General features: G+C 40.2%; 7 protein-coding genes and 1 long non-coding RNA gene across 8 annotated transcripts in view; 5 read left to right on the top strand and 3 right to left on the bottom strand.

The window, feature by feature from the left end:
• Positions 1-8964, top strand: part of LOC135336774 (erlin-2-like) — a 47918-nt gene extending 38954 nt beyond the window's left edge. Inside the window, exons 2-11 of the mRNA XM_064532628.1 lie at positions 5121-5263; positions 5379-5401; positions 5594-5674; positions 5873-5981; positions 6279-6358; positions 6532-6577; positions 6927-7059; positions 7575-7666; positions 8093-8262; positions 8669-8964. Of these exons, the coding sequence (XP_064388698.1) occupies positions 5179-5263; positions 5379-5401; positions 5594-5674; positions 5873-5981; positions 6279-6358; positions 6532-6577; positions 6927-7059; positions 7575-7666; positions 8093-8262; positions 8669-8830 (981 nt within the window). The 5' untranslated portion in view covers positions 5121-5178 and the 3' untranslated portion in view covers positions 8831-8964. The remainder of the gene's footprint in view (positions 1-5120; positions 5264-5378; positions 5402-5593; positions 5675-5872; positions 5982-6278; positions 6359-6531; positions 6578-6926; positions 7060-7574; positions 7667-8092; positions 8263-8668) is intronic.
• The window catches only part of LOC135336778 (uncharacterized), a 171751-nt gene that overhangs the window by 123290 nt on the left and 27167 nt on the right, over positions 1-21294 (top strand). The gene's annotated exons all lie outside the window — the stretch shown is intronic.
• Positions 67-1998, top strand: LOC135336781 (leucine-rich repeat-containing protein 20-like). Its single transcript, XM_064532637.1, has 2 exons — positions 67-308; positions 1603-1998. Exons 1-2 carry the CDS (start codon positions 95-97, stop codon positions 1890-1892), a joined length of 504 nt encoding a protein of 167 aa, XP_064388707.1. The 5' UTR covers positions 67-94; the 3' UTR covers positions 1893-1998.
• LOC135336776 (deoxycytidylate deaminase-like) lies at positions 2411-5066 on the bottom strand. Its single transcript, XM_064532630.1, has 5 exons — positions 4917-5066; positions 4578-4746; positions 4162-4297; positions 3575-3788; positions 2411-2613 (listed from the first exon to the last, which is right to left on the bottom strand). Exons 1-5 carry the CDS (start codon positions 4937-4939, stop codon positions 2505-2507), a joined length of 651 nt encoding a protein of 216 aa, XP_064388700.1. The 5' UTR covers positions 4940-5066; the 3' UTR covers positions 2411-2504.
• On the top strand, positions 9171-9975 carry LOC135337950 (uncharacterized). Its single transcript, XR_010395384.1, has 2 exons — positions 9171-9336; positions 9701-9975. It is a non-coding gene; the product is annotated as an uncharacterized LOC135337950 (long non-coding RNA).
• LOC135337538 (uncharacterized) lies at positions 10499-14704 on the bottom strand. Its single transcript, XM_064533470.1, has 8 exons — positions 14590-14704; positions 14132-14492; positions 12846-13783; positions 12711-12738; positions 11977-12492; positions 11842-11925; positions 11540-11736; positions 10499-11483 (listed from the first exon to the last, which is right to left on the bottom strand). The coding sequence occupies exons 2-8, from the start codon at positions 14478-14480 to the stop codon at positions 10572-10574; spliced, it is 3024 nt and encodes a 1007-aa protein (XP_064389540.1). The 5' UTR covers positions 14481-14492; positions 14590-14704; the 3' UTR covers positions 10499-10571.
• On the bottom strand, positions 16074-19542 carry LOC135337539 (ubiquitin-like modifier-activating enzyme 5). The gene is made up of 8 exons (XM_064533471.1): positions 19235-19542; positions 18914-19049; positions 18388-18584; positions 17983-18175; positions 17634-17761; positions 17056-17273; positions 16534-16667; positions 16074-16231 (listed from the first exon to the last, which is right to left on the bottom strand). Exons 1-8 carry the CDS (start codon positions 19396-19398, stop codon positions 16169-16171), a joined length of 1233 nt encoding a protein of 410 aa, XP_064389541.1. The 5' UTR covers positions 19399-19542; the 3' UTR covers positions 16074-16168.
• LOC135337243 (secreted frizzled-related protein 1-like) lies at positions 19766-20449 on the top strand. The gene has a single exon (XM_064533137.1). The coding sequence runs from the start codon at positions 19766-19768 to the stop codon at positions 20447-20449; it is 684 nt and encodes a 227-aa protein (XP_064389207.1).

The following is a 21294-nucleotide window of genomic DNA, read 5'->3' as shown; positions in this document are numbered from 1 at the left end:
GTATTTTACTATCATTATTGGCAGTTGCGCATGCTCAGTAGGATAAACATAAAAACAGTATACATAGCCAACGCCCCTCTTTTTTGTGGTCAAGATGGCTGCTGAAGTTGCTGAAGTTGCCCAAAGATGTGAGGACTCCAAAGCCTCGAGAGAGCTGTTGCTGAACTCCTGTGGTCTAAGGAAGTTTCCAGAGGCTGTGTTCTTCATTCTGAGTGGTGTGGAGATGCAAAAACTGAGCCTGGCTGACAACCAGTTCACTCGACTACCTGCTAAACTGATGTCATCCCCAGTGTTTGCATCTGTTACAAGTGAGGCTTGGTACTAGCATAGATTAAGGAAAGGAAAGGGATTGGAAAAGGTAGCAAATCACGTGCTCGTGCTCAACGTATATAGTCTTTATGCTTGTGGTTAAAAATCCCAATCTGCGTTTTGCTTTTTAATGTGGTGGTTGTGATAGTGTTTAACTTAGCTGCTGGAAAACATCTGCTATAAGAGACGACCTTTTAGGCAGGTATTATTTATAAACCATTTTAACTAGCTAGTGCCTCGTGTTCGAGGTAAGCCGCTGTTTTTGTCTACTGTGGACTTGTTCTAATAGTCTTACAACTTTCATTATTTTCTTCGTACCTAGAACACAACCTCGATTAAACCATGGGGAAACACGGATTGTACCGCAAGGTAGCCTCGTTTCCAATCCATCTATCTTGTATCTATCTATGTATACTATAGTCATGATGTAGCTACACCATCGGTGCCGGTCAGTTTGGTGGCAATAGAATAGTTCATTTACGCTCATCCTTTAAACCCAATGCGTCGGTATACGTTATAGTTACAGTGGAACCTCCATAAAGCCCTAGTAATCATAGTATGAGTGTTATAATTGTGATTGGCTATGCAATATGCTACACTGAGCATCTACTCCCCTACCATGGTGACTCACTTTCAAACTAGTACTGCAGTAGCAAGCCGGATAAAATTATCGACAAGATCTTGTAACAAACATGTCTAGGGATAGAAATATCAGAGGGAATTACCGTAAGACCTCTAATTATAAGGCGACACTTTTACAAAGCCAGAGGTCGCTTATTTTGTTGGTTGTTCTTCATCAACCAACAAAATAAGACCTGGTGTCACATATTTAGAGGATTACTATTGGAGATACATGTACATGTAGCTCTAATCAATCTACTCGCCTCGATTTCTAGCCGCTTAAAAAAAAACGTTTATTTTCCAATGGGCTAGAATCGAGGCTAGGATGTCTACATTTAGGACGCGACATTAAAAAGTCAACGCAGCGGTCAGAAAATTGCCTAAGCTAGAGGGTGTCGCGTTATAATCAGACGTCTTACAGTACGTATCACAGTTATACCTGGGCATATCCAACATCAAAGTAGGATATTATTTATGGTTAGCCGTTTTGTTTCCATATTATATCAAGCGATGTATTACAATCATTGAGCAATGTTGTACGTGTATTATAATCGCTTAGCAATGTATTAATAATCATGTAGAAACTATATAATATAGGAACTAGTCGTACATGAATATAGTTGTAGCATTGCTCGATTCATTCAGTAAACACCACACCCACCCACTGTGCAGGCCTTGACCTGAGCAGCAACAATCTCTCCACCCTCCCGGATACAATCCCCTCCCTTCAGAGGCTGACGTTCGTCAACCTCTCTAGAAACAAGTTTGAGTCGTTCCCTGAAATTCTCACTCAAGTGCCCTCACTGTCTCAAATTGATCTCAGCTCCAACAGAATACAGAACGTTGAACAGTTAGTAGTGGACTCTCTACCAGCTAGTTTGGAAGTACTGACATTAACTGATAACCCATTAACGGAAGAAGCTAAAGTTTTGTTGATAGGAAGTGGTAAAGTGATGTGTTGATACCGTTTTTAATTGTATTATTTTTAAGTTTGGTTTTTGGTAGTTGTTGTTATAATTATGTACAAACTTGTGGCCACGTTCATCACAAGGCTTCATCATCAGTAAACACAGTAATACATAGATAATTATGGTAATACCTATAGCCTGCTGGGCTTAGTAAACACAATTCCACAAAATCGACAGTCTCGTTATTGGCTGGCTATAATTTTTGCTTCTACATAAAAAATGTCATGCTCTTTACTTATATATATAGTCTATTATGTGTACATAATATTATGTGCATGGGCTTCTAAAGTCTATTGTATTTGTGTTGAGTTTGATCTTCATAAAGTTGTCATAACATTGTCATTTTACTGAAATTCATATATATACCCCTTGTTAAAAAGCGCTTCTATCTATGCTGTATATATATATAGAGCTGGTAAGCTCCAACTTAGCATGTTCTATGTAGAAGTCCCAGGCATACTTGTCCACCACATAAAGCATAAATGAAGCCATAATTGACCACATAACTTCGATTCCGTGGTCGAACTCAACGCAAATAGACTTTAGTTCAGAAATACTTTTATTGACAATAATTAATAATGATAAAACTGTCGGCGTATGAAAGTTTCAGTTATCACATACTGAGAGGTCAGCGTCTGATGTCTTGATATCATAGAGAGATTGTTCAATGCTTTTGAAGTCAATGGAGATGGACGGAGAGGTCGGTATGAACTGCCTGCAGTCGTGTGTGTGTGCATGAGATAAAATTTAACGACTTGATAGAAACAGTACTATAAAACGACGCACAATAATTATTCAATGTAATAGCCACATTGGATTACACACACGTCATTGTATGACAACTATATAGTTTTGTGCAGCCCAAAAAGTTAGATTCGAAGTTTTACACCTGGTGTAGCGAGAAATTACAATTAAGGCGAACCATTAAAACTGGGATAAACTCCCACGCACCGGTATTTCACATGCACAGCTATTGTTGGGTGTGGTTTTTCCTGGCATTGAAACGCTGGAGCCAAAGAGCGAAAATTTCCCGCTATACCGTAGAGCACTAACCCTCGGCTGTTACAGTTGTTGTATGAAGCATGGAAGCTGGCCAAGTAGCAACTTGGTAACATGAGCAATGAAATTCGATCAATCTATAGACTAAGAGGCATGCTGAAACTTTGGAGAACAGAGCTTTGGTATATGAGACATGCACTGGGGTGGACTAGGATCACAGCAAAGAAGCCTATAGTACCTAGAGTCTTAGAAATATGGCTCCTGCTGGTATCTAGGGCTAGGGGCAAAGAAGCAACAATCATATTTTCTACGTACTTTAGTGACCCTTTCCATTGTTCCTGGTACAGGATCACTTCATTTGTAAATACGTACACCTCGAATAAACTATGCCTGTAGAGCTAAAGGCCAACGTGCAAGTACAAGCACAAGCTTCTGTTCGCTTATTCGACAACAAGGTTCTAACATCGAAAGCTGCCACTATTAAAAGTAATAACTTGTTGTGTGGAGGCTACCCATGCTGTAAACAACGCAGTGCTATAGCATCCAGGTAAGAAGACTTAAAAACAAGCTTCTTAGCCTTTGATTGACAACGAAGCTTTAACATCAAAATCGGCTACTAATAAGTTGTTGTGTGGGGACTATCCATGCTGTAAACGCAGTGCTACGGGTATACATACCTGCATTTAACTTTAGCCATGTCAAGTAGCTTCCTAGAGGCTCTCATGTCAGGTTTGTCATGATACTTGTCACTTACAAAGACCACCGCCTTTAGGCCACTCTGGATGATGAGCTTGGCACACTCGTTGCATGGGAACAAACCAACGTATATTGTACATCCCTTCACCGTCGAGGCGTTCTTATTAAGAATGGCATTCATCTCGGCATGACAAACTGCGTGAATATGTGTGAGGAAAGAGTATGTTAGCATTGTATGAAAAATTGTACCAGTGTGTGTGGTCGGATGGGGTGTTGTACTCTGAGTATTTTAAAAAAGGTCCCCAACAGGCAGGTTCCCCTCGGACAGGTAAATGGGCATAACAAATCTCCATAGCATGTATTTGGACCTAATCACCTGCCCAAGAGTGACTACTGTATAGAGGGTAATTTTCGTGGGGCAAAATATTCGTGGTTTTCGTTTGAAGGTCTGACCACGAATATTTTACCCACGAAATGACTAAATAATGGATTGAATTAAAAAATAAACAGTGTGACTAAATCGAACGGTCGCTGCACTTATAAACATTATTTTCATGAACTGACTCACCATAAGGATATTTTGTGTCAAGTCTGTCATCAGCCTCACGTTCCCATGGCAGCTCGTCATCACTACATCCGTTGGGCATTCCGTTGTAACCAATGCCCACAATCTTCATCTCATCATTCACAATACATGCTCCGACCTACAAACCAAACCACACAACTAAGCATGACCATAATTGTTATAATAAAATGTTACTGTAACAGATGCCTTATTCCTCGAATTGGCTAACGTACGTATATTTAAAAGAATTATCTCAAATGCAATAATTATATACAACGGCCACCTGCGATATAAGGGCAGGTCACAAATAAAAAACAATCCCATGCATCTCAGCATAATTGCTAAAATGTTGTAAACAATGCATGAGGTTATGCTGTACGCCCACTTTCCCTGAAGTCATTATTATAATGGGTGATTACCTGTGAGCTTGGGTCCTTGCTCCTCTGGGCTGACAAGAAGGCGACGGACATGAAGTACTCCTCCCATGAGAGGTAGTCGCTGCGTTTCTTGACGGCTGGTGGAGGTGAGAGGTCAACGGAGGTCATATCAACACCATCGTCTGGCTCATGTGATCGCTTGGTCCCAGAGCTGTGAACAAGTACAATTAATCATAGGTATTTGAGGTACAGTACATGCATATTAAAACGCAAACTCATTTGCAGTTAATCTCCACGTTCTGCATTTGCCCATTAATTTTGCTGGCAGTATGCAAAGCCCACTGTATAGATCTGTATATTACATGTTAACACATACAGCACCTGTTCTCATGAGTTCCATTCATTGCTGAGCTGTCTGACACGACGTCGGCCGGCTGATGAAAGAAAGAAACAGTCCACTCGATCGATCGTGTACACGTACAATCTAACTTGTACACATCACCCCGCCACAATGTGGTAGCAGGTGATAGCTACACGTTTCGGGGGATTTCCCTCTTTCAATTCAGCCTGCTGAAAAGATATTAAAAGCAGGTCAGCACATGTTAGATTCTCAGTTTCAAGGACTTATAGATTGTCTAGAAGTATGGCCAACCAAGTGATAATTCTAGGAGCGCTGCTGGCAGCAACAGGAGTCTTCGTTTCCCTGTCACTGCACAAGATAGATGAAGGCAAGTCAAGTGGCGTTGGTTCCTAGCTAGCTAACATTTTAGTTGATGTGTGCTCGTTCATGGCTAGCTAGGCTTTGGGCACTTTGTATTTATCTGTTTTTTGTTTGTTCTGCAGGACACGTTGGAGTGTATTATCGTGTAAGTTGAGTAGAATCTTTATAGCACCTTTCTCTGTCTGAAAAATGTTTTTCTACATGAAACCTCCCAGCTACACCCCTTGGTTATTACCACAGAAAACACCCTCTATAATACAGTTACTGCATGCTATAAAATTGATTCTAGTTCTAATTGCCATGTGCACGTCACTATTATGACCTTTGTACCTTGTAGGGTGGTGCTCTGTTGGACGGGACCAGCGGCCCAGGGTTCCATCTCATGTTTCCCTTCCTAACTACCTTCCAGAGAGTACAGGTGGGTGGGTGTGTCTGCAGTTGTATCTATGGAGCATGTGGGGCCATTCATGGGATTGCTGTACATGTACATGTACTTTTCATTGTTTTCAATTTGAACTCTGTAGTCAATTGTATGCTCACAAAATGCTTTTGGCCCAAAATCCATCATTTCAAGACATCACGTCGTATTGATCCCTCCCCTCTCCCCCATATTCAGACGACCCTCCAAACTGATGAGGTGAAGAACGTCCCATGTGGTACCAGTGGTGGAGTGATGATCTATTTTGATAGAGTGGAGGTGGTCAACATATTAGACCCAACTAAAGGTTATTAACTAATGTTCACTAGTTAATTGTGTAGAGGATACGTGAGTGTGTACAGTGAAATTTGTTTCGAGCAGACCAACAGTGGCTATAATAAAGAGGTAGCCTGCTAACAAAGGTTGAAACACAAGCAATGGAGAATTTGGGGCTCATTATATCCTGGCTGTATTATAGAGGGTGACCTACATATAGAATAATCATGAAATGTGAAAGCGAAATCCAGCTCTTAGAGTATACACAGCAGTACATTAATTACTATTGAGTTCTCAATTAATACCAATTGTTTGCTCCTCCATGCAGTACATGATATTGTGAAGAGGTACACGGCCGACTACGACAAGGCACTGATCTTCAACAAGGTCCATCACGAGCTCAACCAGGTGGGCACCAACTGCAACACTAGAATATCTGCGTATATGTGTATAATAATTATGAGTGCAATGATCAATATTTTAAACCTTAATTTTAAGTTTCTACTTTCCAGCTGGGTCCCATCGATACATACGTGTACAATAACTGTGGCTATGATAATCCACACACTTCTTTCTTACAGTTCTGCAGCTCTCACTCCCTTCAAGAGGTCTACATCCAGCTGTTTGGTGAGTACAATATCACACACAGTGCTATAGCCAGTGTTGTGCATATTAATTGCTTAGATTTTTTTTGCTGCTGCTGTACATTTTTCTTACGTGTAGACCTCTGGATATTCTTGTCGTATTAGATTTCTCTTGACCCTTTTTTGTGTAAACTTAGGCTCTACCCACTCATAACTAAGCTTGTTTGTCATGTGTCCAACCGTAATTATAAACATGTCATTATGACCATCCCCCACACCTCTAACTACCCCCCCACACCCCTCTATCCTACCCCTACACCACCTCTATCCTACCCCCCACACCCCTCTATCCCACCTCCCACACACTCATACCTCTCTAACTACCTCTACAGACAGGATTGACGAGAACCTGAAGAGCGCTCTACAGCAAGACCTCACGTCCATGGCCCCAGGGCTATTGGTTCAAGCTGTCAGGGTCACAAAACCAAAGATCCCCGAGTCTATCAGAAAGAACTATGAGCTCATGTAAGTCTGGGAGGCCGGCGTGTGTGTATGTACATTTGTATAGGCTGTCAGAAAAGTTTCGTTAGTCCAATTTTTCGTATGAATTATAATTATACCCAGTTAAATATTTCACATTACGTACACACGAATCAATTGCACTTTTTAATGTAATTTTCAGGTGTACAAAAAGTCTGCTACATGACTGTACATGTACATGTAGATTGCTCTCTTGATAGGACAAACTCTAGACAATACTCACAATAGACACTTATAATTATAGTGCTCCAATTTTATTTTTTAATGTCACAACTACTACATGTAGAAACTCCCTATACCTCAGGAGTATGCCAATGAAGGTATAGACAGTCAAGCCTGTTTAGTTCACACAAATACACACAGTCATGCTATGGAAGCTTTACGTGGTAAACCTGCTTATACAGGGTAACCACAATGTAATTATTTTACGCCCTCGTGCTTCAGTACAATATAATTATGCCATCATTTTTGTTCGTTGACTCTGTGTACCATTCCTGTAGGGAGGCTGAAAAGACAAAACTGATGATAGTGGTACAGAAACAGAAGGTGATTGAGAAGGAGGCAGAGACTGAGAGAAAGAAAGCTGTCATCGGTGAGCGGTGTGTGTGTGTGTGTGTGTGTGTGGTATGTATGTGTGTGTGGTATGTACATTTTTGTAGATTCACAGAATTATAATTACGCACTATAGTATATGTATGAACATGTGTGTACATGCATGTAAGGTGTTCCCAAGGATACATATAGCGGGTGAAATGTACACTGATACCAGGAATACTCTTGCTGATACTCATTACCTTCTAATAAATCTGTATTCATGTGCAATTACTTCAATTTTTAAGGGAAGTATAATTTCTATATAGAGTCATTTTCTTCCCTACATTGTGTACGTGCATTATCTTGCCATGCCTGCATAAACCTCTACACGGTGATCACACAAAAACACACACACACACACACACACACACACACACACACACACACACACACACACACACACACACACACACACACCTCACAGAGGCTGAACAAGTTGCCGAGGTGACCAAGATTCAGTACGACCGTAAGATCATGGAGAAAGAGAAGCAGAGGAGGATGTCTGAGATTGAGGATGAGGCCAGTCTGGCACGAGGAAAGGCTCAAGCTGATGCTGAATACTATTTGACTGAGAAACAGACTGAAGCAAATAGGGTGAGGGCTATAGTGTTATAGAGTAATGTTGTAAAGATTGATAATTGTCCCTGTGGTCAGTGGAGCCTTCATTACGAGTAAGGGGCTGTATTACACGTAAAATGACTCTCAGTTCAAAAAAATCGGTCTCTCGTAAAGGACACTAATTACTTTACTGGACCTGTATACGTAATTATTATACTCTCTGTATACACATAAAAAAGTCACTCAGGACAAACAATTACTTTGAAAGGGTCAACTGTATTTTTGGACCTGTATGCATAATGATATACTCTCTGTATAATTATATACACATCCGCGCGTCACTTACTACTCACTCACACTAACCACCCCCTCTCTCTCTCTCTCTCTCTCTCTCTCTCTCTCTCTCTCTCTCTCTCTCTCTCTCCCCCCACATACACACCAGCTCAAATTGACTCCTGAATACTTGGAGCTGGAGAGAATTCGCTCTCTGACCAAGAACACTAAACTCTATTTTGGGAACAATATTCCCAATCTATTTCTGAGAGAGGGGCCGCCAGACCCAGTGGAGGTTGTAGCTACTCAGACAGAAGCTGCTCAGACTTAATAGCTTATACAACACCTTGTAGTGTAGCTTGTTGTGTTTAACCCCTGTAATCTGTGCCTGCTTTTCTATTCTAATTGTAGTTTTATAATCGTGTTCTTGATTATTAAAAACTTATGACAACTGTTTTCAATCAATCGCTGAAATCATTGCATACTATTATTGACCCAAATACGCCCGTCATGCTATAGACTATAGTCATTAGGCTGTAACGTTGTGTGCATAATTATAACTATAGCTAGCATGCAAGCTAACAGTTAAGAGTTTAGCCATGCACCAACGTATAGCAATATAGAATCCATCTGTTTTATAATTTTATATATCCATCTGTATATCTATTTGTAATTATAATGAGGTCCTCCCCCGCATTCTACAGTTTGAGGGTGGGGCTACCCTAGTTTGTTTTGGCTATTAAAAAAGAAGACAGTGCTCAAGATCGATGTCTTTACTTCAATTTGCTTTGCTGGCAGTACTCTCTGTGACCACTGAAGTACAGGGGCAAGGGCAAGGCAAGAGAATACTAGCAATACATGCATAAATATTGTGGTGGCTTGTGGTTAATAGTTAGCTAGCTAGTATATATAACTTGTCACATGTTAATTGCCAGCTAATCTCTAAGTAAAGTCCTATACTCTTTCATGGCATAATTAATCGTGTTATCATTGAGCTATGATTCTGTGACTCCATAGGTTTCAATGGTGCTCAAGTGTAGTCTCGCGAGCAGCCATCGAAGGGGGAATTACTACTAAGTACTGATTGTGTAATTTTAATTTTGCCATGCCTATACATAATTAAGACCCCTACACAGCCAGGCCTGCATGCATGATATGCATGTGATCAAACATATCATTTTATAACTATTTCTTCATACAGGCTGCCAGTGGTGGCAACTGAGAACTCTCAGAAATCACCAGAGGAGACCGTCAAAGTGTCAGAGGGTAGTGTTGCTATAGGGACATTAAGACCGATGATACTTTGTTAAGTTCCGAAGGCGATACAAAACTTATAAAGTAGCTCTATATTTACCCAGTGTATATATATATACACATTAGTGTGTATACACAGTGTATTTTGTGCAATAAAGACTATAATTTATAGCAACTCGTAATAATTATGTTTAACACTATTATATCATCACACTCCCCTCACTCCTGTTATGAATACATGCATTTGGAAATTACAAGCATAAACACATTAACGTTATTGATCACAGTGCAGTCATGGATGTGTACATCATATGTGACAGGCTCTGGGAAAACCAGACTTATTGGAGCAGGCTAAAATTTTGGTGATTAATGTACCAAATGATAGAGCAGAGCATCGCCTACACAATGATATGCTTAGTGTTCACATACCTAATTTCATACCCGAGTTATGCGCGTTAGAAACTCGAAGCCGTAAAATGTAGTATCGAGAAAAACGTCTCTCAAAGATCGCTCAATTATAGGAAAAATAAGGTAATAACGAAAGTTTGGACGAAGCGTTTCGATGGAAAGAGCTGGATTTAGAGCATCAGATTTTACAGAGAGGTAGTAGAAGGACTGTAGATACTTATACACCAATAATTGAGATTTTATACTGCAGGCATAAATTTAGCTGTAGCTCAATAGTCTGGTTTTCCCAGAGCCTGTCACATATAAGCTTCATATTAACAGTGCATGGCTGCATCACCCACATGCTTATATGCATGTCACTTGTGCATGATTGTAATTATGAAAATAAAAATTCGGACACACAGCATGAGTTATAACACACGAACAAGGTTTCGTTTACGTACTATATAAACTACAACTATAGCTATGAAAATAGATACAAGAAGTATAAATGACACAATCCCAAATGTTGCGGTCACTGCCACTCCTGTAATACTTGCTGAATCAGTAGATAGATGATAGCTTATTTCAGCTTTTACAATTTCTGAACTACTTCGTCTTGGTACAGAACCTAAAATGCATACCTCACTCGTACCGAGCGCTTGAAATGTGCAAGTGCTGTTTTCGTCGGGTGTGATCGTACAAATATCCAATGATGTTGGAAGATACTGCTGGAGAGTTCCATTAATCTTATACGTAACAGGCACAGGTTTTAGTTGAGGTGATATGTAAACGCCAGTGAAGTAATAAGATTTTGCTTGAAGCGTTAGACTCGCGATATTTTGATTATTCTGAATACACATTTCAGTGTACGAGTACAACCACGTTCCTGTGGAGCGGAACTGCTCAAAACTTGAGAGATCGTCGAAAATTACAAGAGTTATTGGACAATCTCCAGCAAAACTAGATGGCATATCAAACTGATATTCCAAGACTCCAGAAGTAGAAACGTAACGCTCATCAAGAACATGGTAGTTCACTGCTGTTGAGGAAAAATTGCCTTCTTTATCGATTGTAACTTCTTCAAGCATAATAGTAGCACAGTTTGGTGCGAATAAATTGACTTCAAACTTAGAATCGGTACTAGTGATGCTCAACGTAAGTGTTTTTGTCATAAATGAGTTGATAAAGACTGAAGATCGCTCTGGAAGTTGTACAATCAGTGTAGATTCGAAATTCTGCTCAGCCATACTACTAGATGCAAGAACAAGGCATACTACAGCTATCACAAACAGCAAAACCATTACCGCAGCGAGGCATACATTCTTTCTTGTGTAAGTGTCCTATTGTATGTGAAGAACAGCAATTCACAGTAAGAATTATCACATAACAATTCTACCTTAAAGGAGCAGTCGAGACGGAGCTGTTGATTGTATCTCCTCACACTAATGGTCTTTGTATCGGGAATGTTCCCAGAATGATGATAGGTCTGCTCAGCTGGTAGACACCTTTTGTTGGCTGGCTTAAGGAGTGCTTCAGAATCTCTGGTCAGACTGCACCTTATAGAAGCATCAGTCAAGGAAGACTCTACGGAGGCTGTAGAATGTAGTATATACATTTGAATACAGGCTGTGTAAATATATAGCTAGAGTATTAACATTCTCTTATAGTTCACACAGGTTACAACGACTGTGTACATACTTTCACCAGAGGTGGTGCTCCCTTCTAGTCTGCTGCGCAACTTCTGTGCTTGCACTACATTTCCTCCATACATCTCCATTCGTTCTACAGTAAAACTAATGAGATATTCAAAGCACAAGCATATAATTATCATACCTCTTAAAAAATGATGATGCACGTTTGTGCTTGGAGCAGTATAGTTAGACGGAAATATGGAATCCTCCACATCGAAATCAAGCTTGGCAGAATAGAAAAGTAATTGTCTCAAAACACCATGATGTTGTTTCTCGTCGGCAATTTGGAGGGCAGTGACACCAGCAATATTTTGAGCAACAGGATTGCATTCATCAAGTGTGAGCAAGAAATGTACTGCTTTCTCATTGTTAAATCGGCATGCTACATGAAGGGGTGTGTCTCCATCTTCGTTCAAAGCTGAAACAGTGCATTTGTATTTAGTGACAAGATCGATGATAATCTGTTCCCACAATACCCAATCCCAGCGACAAGCAAGATGGAGAAGAGACATTTTGTCAGTGTCGGTGATTTTGTCAATGCCATTTGTACAATCCTCACATGCCATCAGATGACTCGCTGCCAATGCATCACCTTCTTGGAATGCTTTCAGTAGGCTTCTGCTTGTCGTACACAGACCTGACAAATTGGTGCCAATTCCTGGATTGAATAGCAGCATGCTATCATTCAAGGAACACGGAAGTTATGATTATCTGTGTTATCTAACGTCATAATGATATATTACGCTACACAACTTAAATATGCAAAGGAGGCAATTTCAAATTAGTATTGTGATCGATGGTGAACAAGCACACATATTTATATAATCCAACAGCCAGCACGAAGTACTCCAAAATTATACATACGATATTTCTTACCATGTGTTTCTTCACTCTGTGCCTCAGTCTGAAAGTATAAACAAGAATCATGATAATAAAACGACTGGAGTTTTGCGATAGTACAGTATAAGCTAAGGCTTTAATTCGGTCAGCATGTCCGAAGCTTAAACTTACTGATAAAAAGATTTTATTATCAATTTTCAATAATAAAAAACGATTCTGTTGCAGTTGGTTGACTTGAGTAGGTGTCAGCTCTTTGATACCCCTCAGGTAGGCTGGTGCTCGAAAGGTGAGCTCCGTACATCCGTCCTTCACATTCTTCAGTGTTAAGCTATATTCAGAAATCTGTTGTATGCACTCAATCAGTACTTTCTTGAGATGTGCTATTTGCTGTGGTGTGATAGTCGTGAAATCAACATCAATTTTGCAGATTACATTGACAGAGCTTTCTTGCGGTAGTTCCGGTCCAAGATCATCAAGAAACAGAAAGGAACGACGATTAACATACTGATTAAACAAATCTTTATAAGTGGCCAGTTTATCGTCTTTTTTGAGCGGTCGATTTCTTCTGAACTGTTTTCTCAACGCTACAATAATCTTGTAGTTGAACCAAGAGCAACAGTTGATCTCCAAATACTCACGCAAATCACTGAAATTTCGTATCAAGCCGAAATGTTGACTCTCCACTTCTGAGTAAATTTCACCGTAGTAGGTGCGTCTCGCTAGAAGGCTGCTTACAAAGCCTTTCACATCATCGAAAGTAGCATTTTTCTGAAGCATCTTGAATGTAGCATGAAGGAGGCTACAAAAACTGTCAAATACCTTTCGAGTTTCGTCTTTCAGAGCTTCCTCGAAGATGCTGTATGGAAGTTCTGTTTTTGTTATTCTGTCCACAGGTGAAAGAGTTTCAGGAGTCCAAACTTTGACCTGAGGGAGTTTTTTACTTCGGCAGCGGTCTTTACCTTTTATAAAGCCCAGCGCTGTGCAATTTCCACAACCACACTGAAAAGAGATTCTCCTAAGCTCAGTATGTTTTTCAGCTATCGACCAAACTCCAGAGGATCTTGAACTGTCCATGCTTATCGGCCGAACAGCAGGTACACTCGAGACATCTGTAAAAGAATACTGTATACGTCACGAATAGCTACGAGCAAGCTAGTAATTTTGATTGCACTCATGCAGATGTAGCATAACGTAACAATGCCATTACTAGTGAATCCACACATGTGCATCAGTAAATCCACATTCTGTCACGTCATGCTGAATACCTAGAAAAGCTATATTGGACCCCACATGCATGGCTATAGCTATAATCCTTCCTGTATAAGGAAAGGGAATGATACGTAGCCATGTAAGTATACATTGCACGTCACAGAATAAACGAACACAAATAATACAATAAAGGTACTGTATCATCTTACTGACAGCTCAATTAACAATAAATGTAGCTAGCGGCTAACCATGTGAAGTTGCAGTATGCAGGATGTGGTTTCTCTCAACTGTTGTGGCTATGTCACTGTGGCCCACAATAGGACTGCATAAAGCATCCACCACATCTTCCCAGCTTCTCTCTCCACCTTTCAGCCACTCAATAAGCCCTTCACGATAGCAATCATCAGGATCTTCACGGAATTTACTGCCAATACTCTCAATTGTAGCAATACTAACTTTGAGATTTAGTAAGATATTGCGCCACTTGTTTCGAGCTCCAAAAGTGGCAGTATACAATAACTGAAGATCATCTGTGATGATGCAGTGCTTCTCCACAGCGCAAATTTTACTAACATCCTTCAGTGAAAGAGAGGACATTTTCAGTTTTGTCTAAAATTATAGTTGGAGAAAAATTATTAGATCTATGCAGTGTTGCAATGCTAAATCTACAATTTATTATACATACATAATACTCCTGTCAGCTTACATCATTGATTGTAGTTGTCCCTACTCTCTGTCTCAATCAACACAAAGCAGCAAGGGCTGATTCTTCAATTTGTGATAAAACCTCACACTGGGCTACTAAACAGGAAATGATAGGGATTATACCTTACTAAATAAAGACAATGAAAACATACAATGTGTTGCAACATGATCCATTAAAAGACTCTATGCATAATTATAGATTCTATAGGCTGTAACTATAATTATGATTACTGAGAATTCGCATGCATGCATGCGCATGCACTGTAATAGTCCAATGGTAGGTCGACTGACTACCGTAAATGTTACCGACAATCACATGTTTAATATTTTGTTGTAACTAGAGCTAACCAGTAGCTTATTCAACCACTGTCTCATTAGCAGTTTAAAACAGCCATGAAAGTGTCAGACTGTCTACATCACTCCTGATAGCACTATGCATGCAATCAGTCGACCTGAGTACCCCTGCTGCGGGTGGCAGTGCGGGTGGCAGTATTGCGATTCATTATTAAACATAATCTTTTCTGATCATGATCTTCTCTGTATTACAATGTCATTCTTAATTGTTGAGTCTCTTGTGAATACATAATAGTGTTTAGTTTTTAGTTGTGAACGTCAATCTAGTGACACATGATCCAGGACTGCATCCAGGATTTTGGGTCAGGGGTACAAATTGGGCGAATGAAAAATATAGGCGGGGGCGAAGCCCCCGATGCGACAGGCATGTACCTTTGGTTTATGCCAAACTAGGGGGGTCCGGGGGCATGCTCCCCCGGAAAAATTTGTGGCTTAGATCTCATAATTATGTAGCTATCAAGTGACATTACCAGTGATTACAGTGTTAGGTGCGCATAATAGCTGTTTAAAACTACTGACTACCACCTCAGCTTCTATATAATCAGTGTCCATCCTAAATCAAATTTGTTAAATCCCAGGGGGGCGAAATACCCCCCTCGCCCCCCCTCAATGTAGCCCCTGACATCGTTACCCCCCTGTAATGCTATTAATACAGTATGATATAGCTATAAGCCGCCTCCAATGCAAGCCAAGCAGTGGAAGTGGGGACGAGGCTAGTATGGGGCATAAAGCTAAAGTTTGTTGAAATAATATGTTCGGATGGGAAGTAATATGTTCATTGTTTGCGTTGATTCGACATGCATGGCATTACTCATGCATATGCACTATAGCTTGCAAGCAACCCCGATCATCTATATAAGCATGCATGCTAATCATTACCTTGTGCGTGTGCGAGCGCAGCAGAGGGTAGAGTGATTGGTGTGTGTGTGTGTGTGTCGGTTTGAGCGAATTAGGTGATCTTCGAAGGCGACAAAAAACACAAACACTGTATTTAATCGAGCTTTATAGATTCACTATCATTCCTGAAAAATTATCGCGTCTGTTATATAACTTATCTTATATCAACGCACGGGGTAAATGCTCTACTGAGCATCTTGTTTTAATGATTGACCTCACCAAAATAATTATGGCTGGATTGACATAATTAATTATTATTATGGAAACATTTCTTACAATTATTAATGAATACAAAAACATTGTGACTGAAAATTGTTATTGCATTATACCTAAAGGTTTTTCAGTTCTTTCATCAGTTCTTCCATACTAACATCGTCTGTTTTCCCCACCTCCTGTGAAATAGCGTGTGATGACATAATAACCTAAACTGTGAATAAGTGAACTAACGTAACATGAATTGTTGGGAGGCAAGTGCCTCTAAGGGAAGTGTCCTGATTATTGAGGTGTCCTGATTTTAGGCTTTAGGCTAATTCATAATGTGTACCCTAATTATATATAAGAGGTGTCCTTAGCTATTTCAAGGAGTCTACATTTAAAGCTACGTTTCACAAGTAATATGGCATTAAGCAGATCATGTGATGTTACAATCGTACAGTGTCAATTAGGAAAACAGAAGTCATACAAATCTACTCACCTCATCTTTCTTTGATGTGTTCTGAGTTGGCACTGTATAAGCAAACTCTAGCCCCTCAGCCAGACCCTGGCTCCCTGGTGGGTTGGTCTGGTCACTGGACTGCTTCTCAGGCGTTTCATCCACTAAAGAAATCCCTGCATGAATAATGGGTGTGTTCATAAAATTGAGTACAGTAGTTCGTACGTTAATTGCATTTGCGGTTCTCATATTAATTTATTATTTGTCCTATTTTGATCGCAGGCAAATAGTCACTATACGTAGCATAACATTAACAGAATGGTACATGTCATTTTCAGAGGTATGTATGTAGACTATTATCCCTAGTTTGAGATCAAGCTGGACTATTATACATACAATGTAAACAGATACTCTGTGTAGTTGGGTCGTTGCCGTGGTTCCACAAAACGAATGTACAAAAGTGCTCGACAATTAAAACACAGTACAGTTACTGTACTGCAGTACAGCTTCTTATAGAAACAATGTAAAACAAATAACTCACATGTACACAATTAATTCACTCACCCCATTCATTCGACTCGTGCACCACGACAGGCTCTGCCTCTTCCTGCTTTGGCTCGGGAGGGGGGTGGTCCCTCAAGTACTCCTCATGCTCTCTCTGTTTCTGCACACAATGCTTGCTGTCACATTGTGGGTTTGGTTTCATGGTCATAGTAGGGAAGAAGTCGGTCATAGCGTTGTAGCCTACATAGTTAGACACACTGCCAAAGCCGAGCAGATACCTGTGTGTGTGTGTGTGTGTGTGTGTGTGTGTGTGTGTGTGTGTGTGTGTGTGTGTGTGTGTGTGTGTGTGTGTTAGCAGTCGAATACCATTTGCTCCTGGCTATACAACATGCACAGAAAGTGAATAGTACCTACACACAAACATTGAGCGTATCTAGTTTCGACATTTACCTGTGTGAAAGCTATAGATTGGGTAAAGATACTTAATGCACAAAACTATGGACAATTACATGTAAGTGGCAGGTAAACTGAGCAATCTTTACCAAATAATAAACAGCCACATTTACTAGTTTGTGAATGAACCATCTATCCCTTCCTCCACACACCCACACACACCCACGCCACACACACACACTTACTTGAGAGTGTTCTGCACTAGTAGTCCAGCGATGACGGCCATGGTGGTGGGCAGTGAGGCGGCACACACACCTTCTCTTTTTAGAGTCTTCTCGTCAATCCCAGACGCCACCACAAGGGGAGGGGCACACTACAGGAAGTGGGTGTAGCAGACGACTCAATATTACAATACGTACAGCATGGCAAAAAGAATACACAGTAGAAGGATACTTCATTGTTCAAAGTGTAAGTTTTGCGTAAAATCGGATGTTTGTCTATAGAGACGTCTTTACGTAAATCACTTATAAGCAGCCACTAGAATACTAACGCTTAAACAACAAAACAAACACCACAGGGGCAAATATGACTCACTGCAAAGCAAGCAGTCTCCCCAGGTCTGATGAGCTGGATGTGCCCGGATACGGCATTCTCGCTGACCCCACTCTCCATCCAGACCTGCCCCTGCTCGTTACACGCCTGATTGATGGCCATACGAGCCTCGAAGTTGTCCACACAACTCAGTACCAGATCGACAGGCTCACTCCGACCAGACAGGTGACTTTTACTGGAGGGAGGAATTGAGAGAGTGCTTTACAATACCAATACACAGCATACAGTACTTTACAATTGGATGGGCTGATTTTTTTAAAATTCTGTACCTGGCCTTTCGATAAAAGAGCTCCAAAATGCATGTATTCATTACCCCACTGTTCACTGTACATTCCATTAAATTGATGACACAAGATTCAAACTAACAGGCAATACACAAATCAATACCTGATTCTTTCCATGAAGTGCTGGAAGTTGTCCACCGTTGTGATGTTGTAGTTGTGTGCCTCGAAAGTTACGTCAGGATTGATCTCTGTGAGTGTGCCGACAGCTGCATCAACTTTGCTCAATCCTGATTGGTCGGGTTTGAAGAACAGTCGGTTCATATTCGCCAACTCCACTTTGTCGTAATCAAACAGTACGAGCTGAAGAAAGAATGAGAATAATTATCACTAGGTAATCAATAATTTTCGTGAACATCCATAAATTAATAGTTCATGAATATTGTGACTGCCAATTAATGAATCGTTGAAAACTAACCGAAATAAGATCATGTATACTTACTAGCATCAACATTCGCAACACATAATAATTATAAATGGAACATAAAGACTAATGATCGAGGCTCTGTTTGATACAAGAATTAATAATGGACGTAATTAAATGTCTATGCATAGCGTGCAGGGCACTCCAAGCTTAGCTTTGCGCATTAAGGATCTTTACCCGATTTACCATGCCCACACATCATCCTCACCTTCCCAATGCCACACCTAGTGAGCATCTCGGCCGTCACACTCCCGACTCCGCCCACTCCTACTATCGCCACGGTGAACCCTCGTATCCTCTCATAGTTTTCCACTATACCCATCCTCTTCAGGGCCATCAGACGACTATAATAAACAATAAACACCGTCACACAACACAATCAACACAATACATAGTGAACGTCATTAAATTATGCAGAGCATACGTATTAAAACGCGGCTGCAAGTCATATTTATGGTTCACTAGTAGCAGCAAGGTTCGTGAATGTCTATATACATGTACTGTCTATTTTAACGAGTGCGAAAAGTACCTGTAAGGATTTGAGTCTACAACTTCAGAGCTCATTTTGTTGATTTTAGACCTCTTCACTACATCGGCCCCAGGCCCACTCGTACTCGTACTCAGAGCCGCCAATTCTCTCTCTAGTTCCACCACACGACATCTTAGCCTTGTAACCTCACTCTCTTCAGCCATTTAACCAAGATTTATTCCAGATACCAGTACAGCATGCGACAGTACAGTAGTACAGTCAGCTAGTTAGCTCTCCCTGGTTTAAGGTTGGCTTTTAATACTTCCTTGACTTCCTACGATGTACAAGAAATTAATTTTATTTTCCTGCGCACAGGCTTGATTTTCGCTAATTTAGACAAAAGAAGGGTGGAGCTCACAGTTGCAGATTATTAATGCTGTGAAATTCCTTGTATAAAAGAATGTCATTTGTCAGGATAAGTGCAAAATAGCACATTGGTTTTAGTACCAGATCCTCCAGCTATTGTTTCAAGACAACACACAATTAATCTGCACCTTCACAAGCTACACTGACTAGATCTAGCTAAAGAAGATGACCATTCTCTCAACTTTCAAGCTATTGATCTACCTGCTGTTCCTATGGTCAATGAAGAGCAATGGCCAAAATATGACTGGAAACACAATTCTACCCATTTCAGATACTTCAACTTGCACCCCATTGACTGTTGATGCCATCTTTTGTGAAAACACTGGCTATTATGCAGAAGCTGTTACCTATTTGCCGAATGCAAGAGGTCACGAAACACTACAGATGGCTGCTGCGGAGTTAAACGATTTCATTGGACTTGTCAACAGTAACTGTTCCAATGCAATTTCATTTTTTCTTTGTGCTTTCTATGTGCCAGCATGTTTCGAAGTTCCCAGTCCGGGATCGAATGTTTTGTTTAAGCCTTGTCGAAATCTTTGTGAGTATGTGCAATCTCGGTGCGAATCTGTACTTGTGTCAAATGGATATGATTGGCCGCCGTATTTCAACTGCTCACTAGATACTTTTGCCGAAACACCAACCTGTTTCGGACCTCCCGATCCAAGTATTCTTGATCCCTCAGGCACTACACAAGCAACAGATCCCATTTCATCCACCTCTGAGCCAAGTACCACAGCGGTTACCGATACTGTGTTACCTACAAGTGGTGCTGTCATGACGCAATCAAGTCTGCTATTCTCACTCTCTCTGGTGCTAAGTGTTTTAATGGTATTCAAGTTCCAATACTGAACTACCAATATATACTGTGATAATTATGTTTATAGTTTTTACTCTTGCATATATATATACAGTATAATAATCATTATAGTTTCCTTTCTCATGATAATATTATTATTAAGTTGTGATCTTTTTGTATTTTTTGTTGTATTCAGTTAATAACAAGTCTCTAATATTTTATTTTAGCAAATATGTCCCATGCAGTGGTTCTTCATTAATTTGATTACAATTCTAACCATGTGTAGATCTACATAGCAACAGACACAACTTACTTTAATCACTATAAACAAAAGCCACAAAAGAGTAAGCGAAACTAGTGTGTCCGTGCATGCATGACAATGACATTATCAGTCAAATTATAAGTGTATATACGTGCAAAGCCATGAATAGTAGGCAGAAAACAAAGCCGAAAAATAGAATCACCCCTTTGGTTTCTTCAGACTGTGCTTAAGTCAACCGGCTGTGTATATATACATAGACAGACTGAAGCTGAAAATATAAGGTTATACGTTTGACAGAAATCTAGGTGCATGCATGGATATGTGAATAAGATACTGTACAGTCATAACATAAATCACACCCTTATAGATTTAATATTTATTCAATACACCCATCATTTGAGTCCATCATCATGACAATATAATTATACAGGCACAATAACCATGCATGCGTGCATGCTGCTATCCTATTTAGTATAGGGTTTTTAATTAATACAATTATTAAAAAGCATAACAATTGTAGTATATACAGTCACGTATATCCGTTAGCATATATCGCTAGGCAATGATGCATCGGCAAAACCATGCAATTGGTATTAGAAGCATTCTAATAAAATTCCAATGACAGCTATAGTAAGT

This window comes from Halichondria panicea, chromosome 6 (assembly GCF_963675165.1).
Source record: "Halichondria panicea chromosome 6, odHalPani1.1, whole genome shotgun sequence".
NCBI classification, from domain to species: domain Eukaryota; kingdom Metazoa; phylum Porifera; class Demospongiae; order Suberitida; family Halichondriidae; genus Halichondria; species Halichondria panicea.
Note: the sequence above shows the minus strand (reverse complement) of the source record. Positions and strands in the feature narration are given on the sequence as shown.

Coding starts and splice junctions, on each gene's coding strand:
- LOC135336781 (XM_064532637.1), top strand. CDS start 95: ATGGCTGCTGAAGTTGCTGAAGTTGCCCAAAGATGTGAGGACTCCAAA. Junction 309..1,602: donor AGTGTTTGCATCTGTTACAA/GTGAGGCTTGGT, acceptor CCCACTGTGCAG/GCCTTGACCTGAGCAGCAAC.
- LOC135336776 (XM_064532630.1), bottom strand. CDS start 4,939: ATGAATGGAACTCATGAGAACAG. Junction 4,747..4,916: donor AATGGAACTCATGAGAACAG/GTGCTGTATGTG, acceptor ACTTGTTCACAG/CTCTGGGACCAAGCGATCAC. Junction 3,789..4,161: donor TGACACAAAATATCCTTATG/GTGAGTCAGTTC, acceptor ATATTCACGCAG/TTTGTCATGCCGAGATGAAT.
- LOC135337538 (XM_064533470.1), bottom strand. CDS start 14,480: ATGTCCTCTCTTTCACTGAAGGATGTTAGTAAAATTTGCGCTGTGGAG. Junction 12,739..12,845: donor ATAATAAAATCTTTTTATCA/GTAAGTTTAAGC, acceptor TTATACTTTCAG/ACTGAGGCACAGAGTGAAGA. Junction 11,926..11,976: donor GCATCATCATTTTTTAAGAG/GTATGATAATTA, acceptor GTTTTACTGTAG/AACGAATGGAGATGTATGGA.
- LOC135337539 (XM_064533471.1), bottom strand. CDS start 19,398: ATGGCTGAAGAGAGTGAGGTTACAAGGCTAAGATGTCGTGTGGTGGAA. Junction 17,274..17,633: donor CTAGTGCAGAACACTCTCAA/GTAAGTGTGTGT, acceptor ACACACACACAG/GTATCTGCTCGGCTTTGGCA. Junction 16,668..17,055: donor GCACGAGTCGAATGAATGGG/GTGAGTGAATTA, acceptor TTATTCATGCAG/GGATTTCTTTAGTGGATGAA.
- LOC135337243 (XM_064533137.1), top strand. CDS start 19,766: ATGACCATTCTCTCAACTTTCAAGCTATTGATCTACCTGCTGTTCCTA.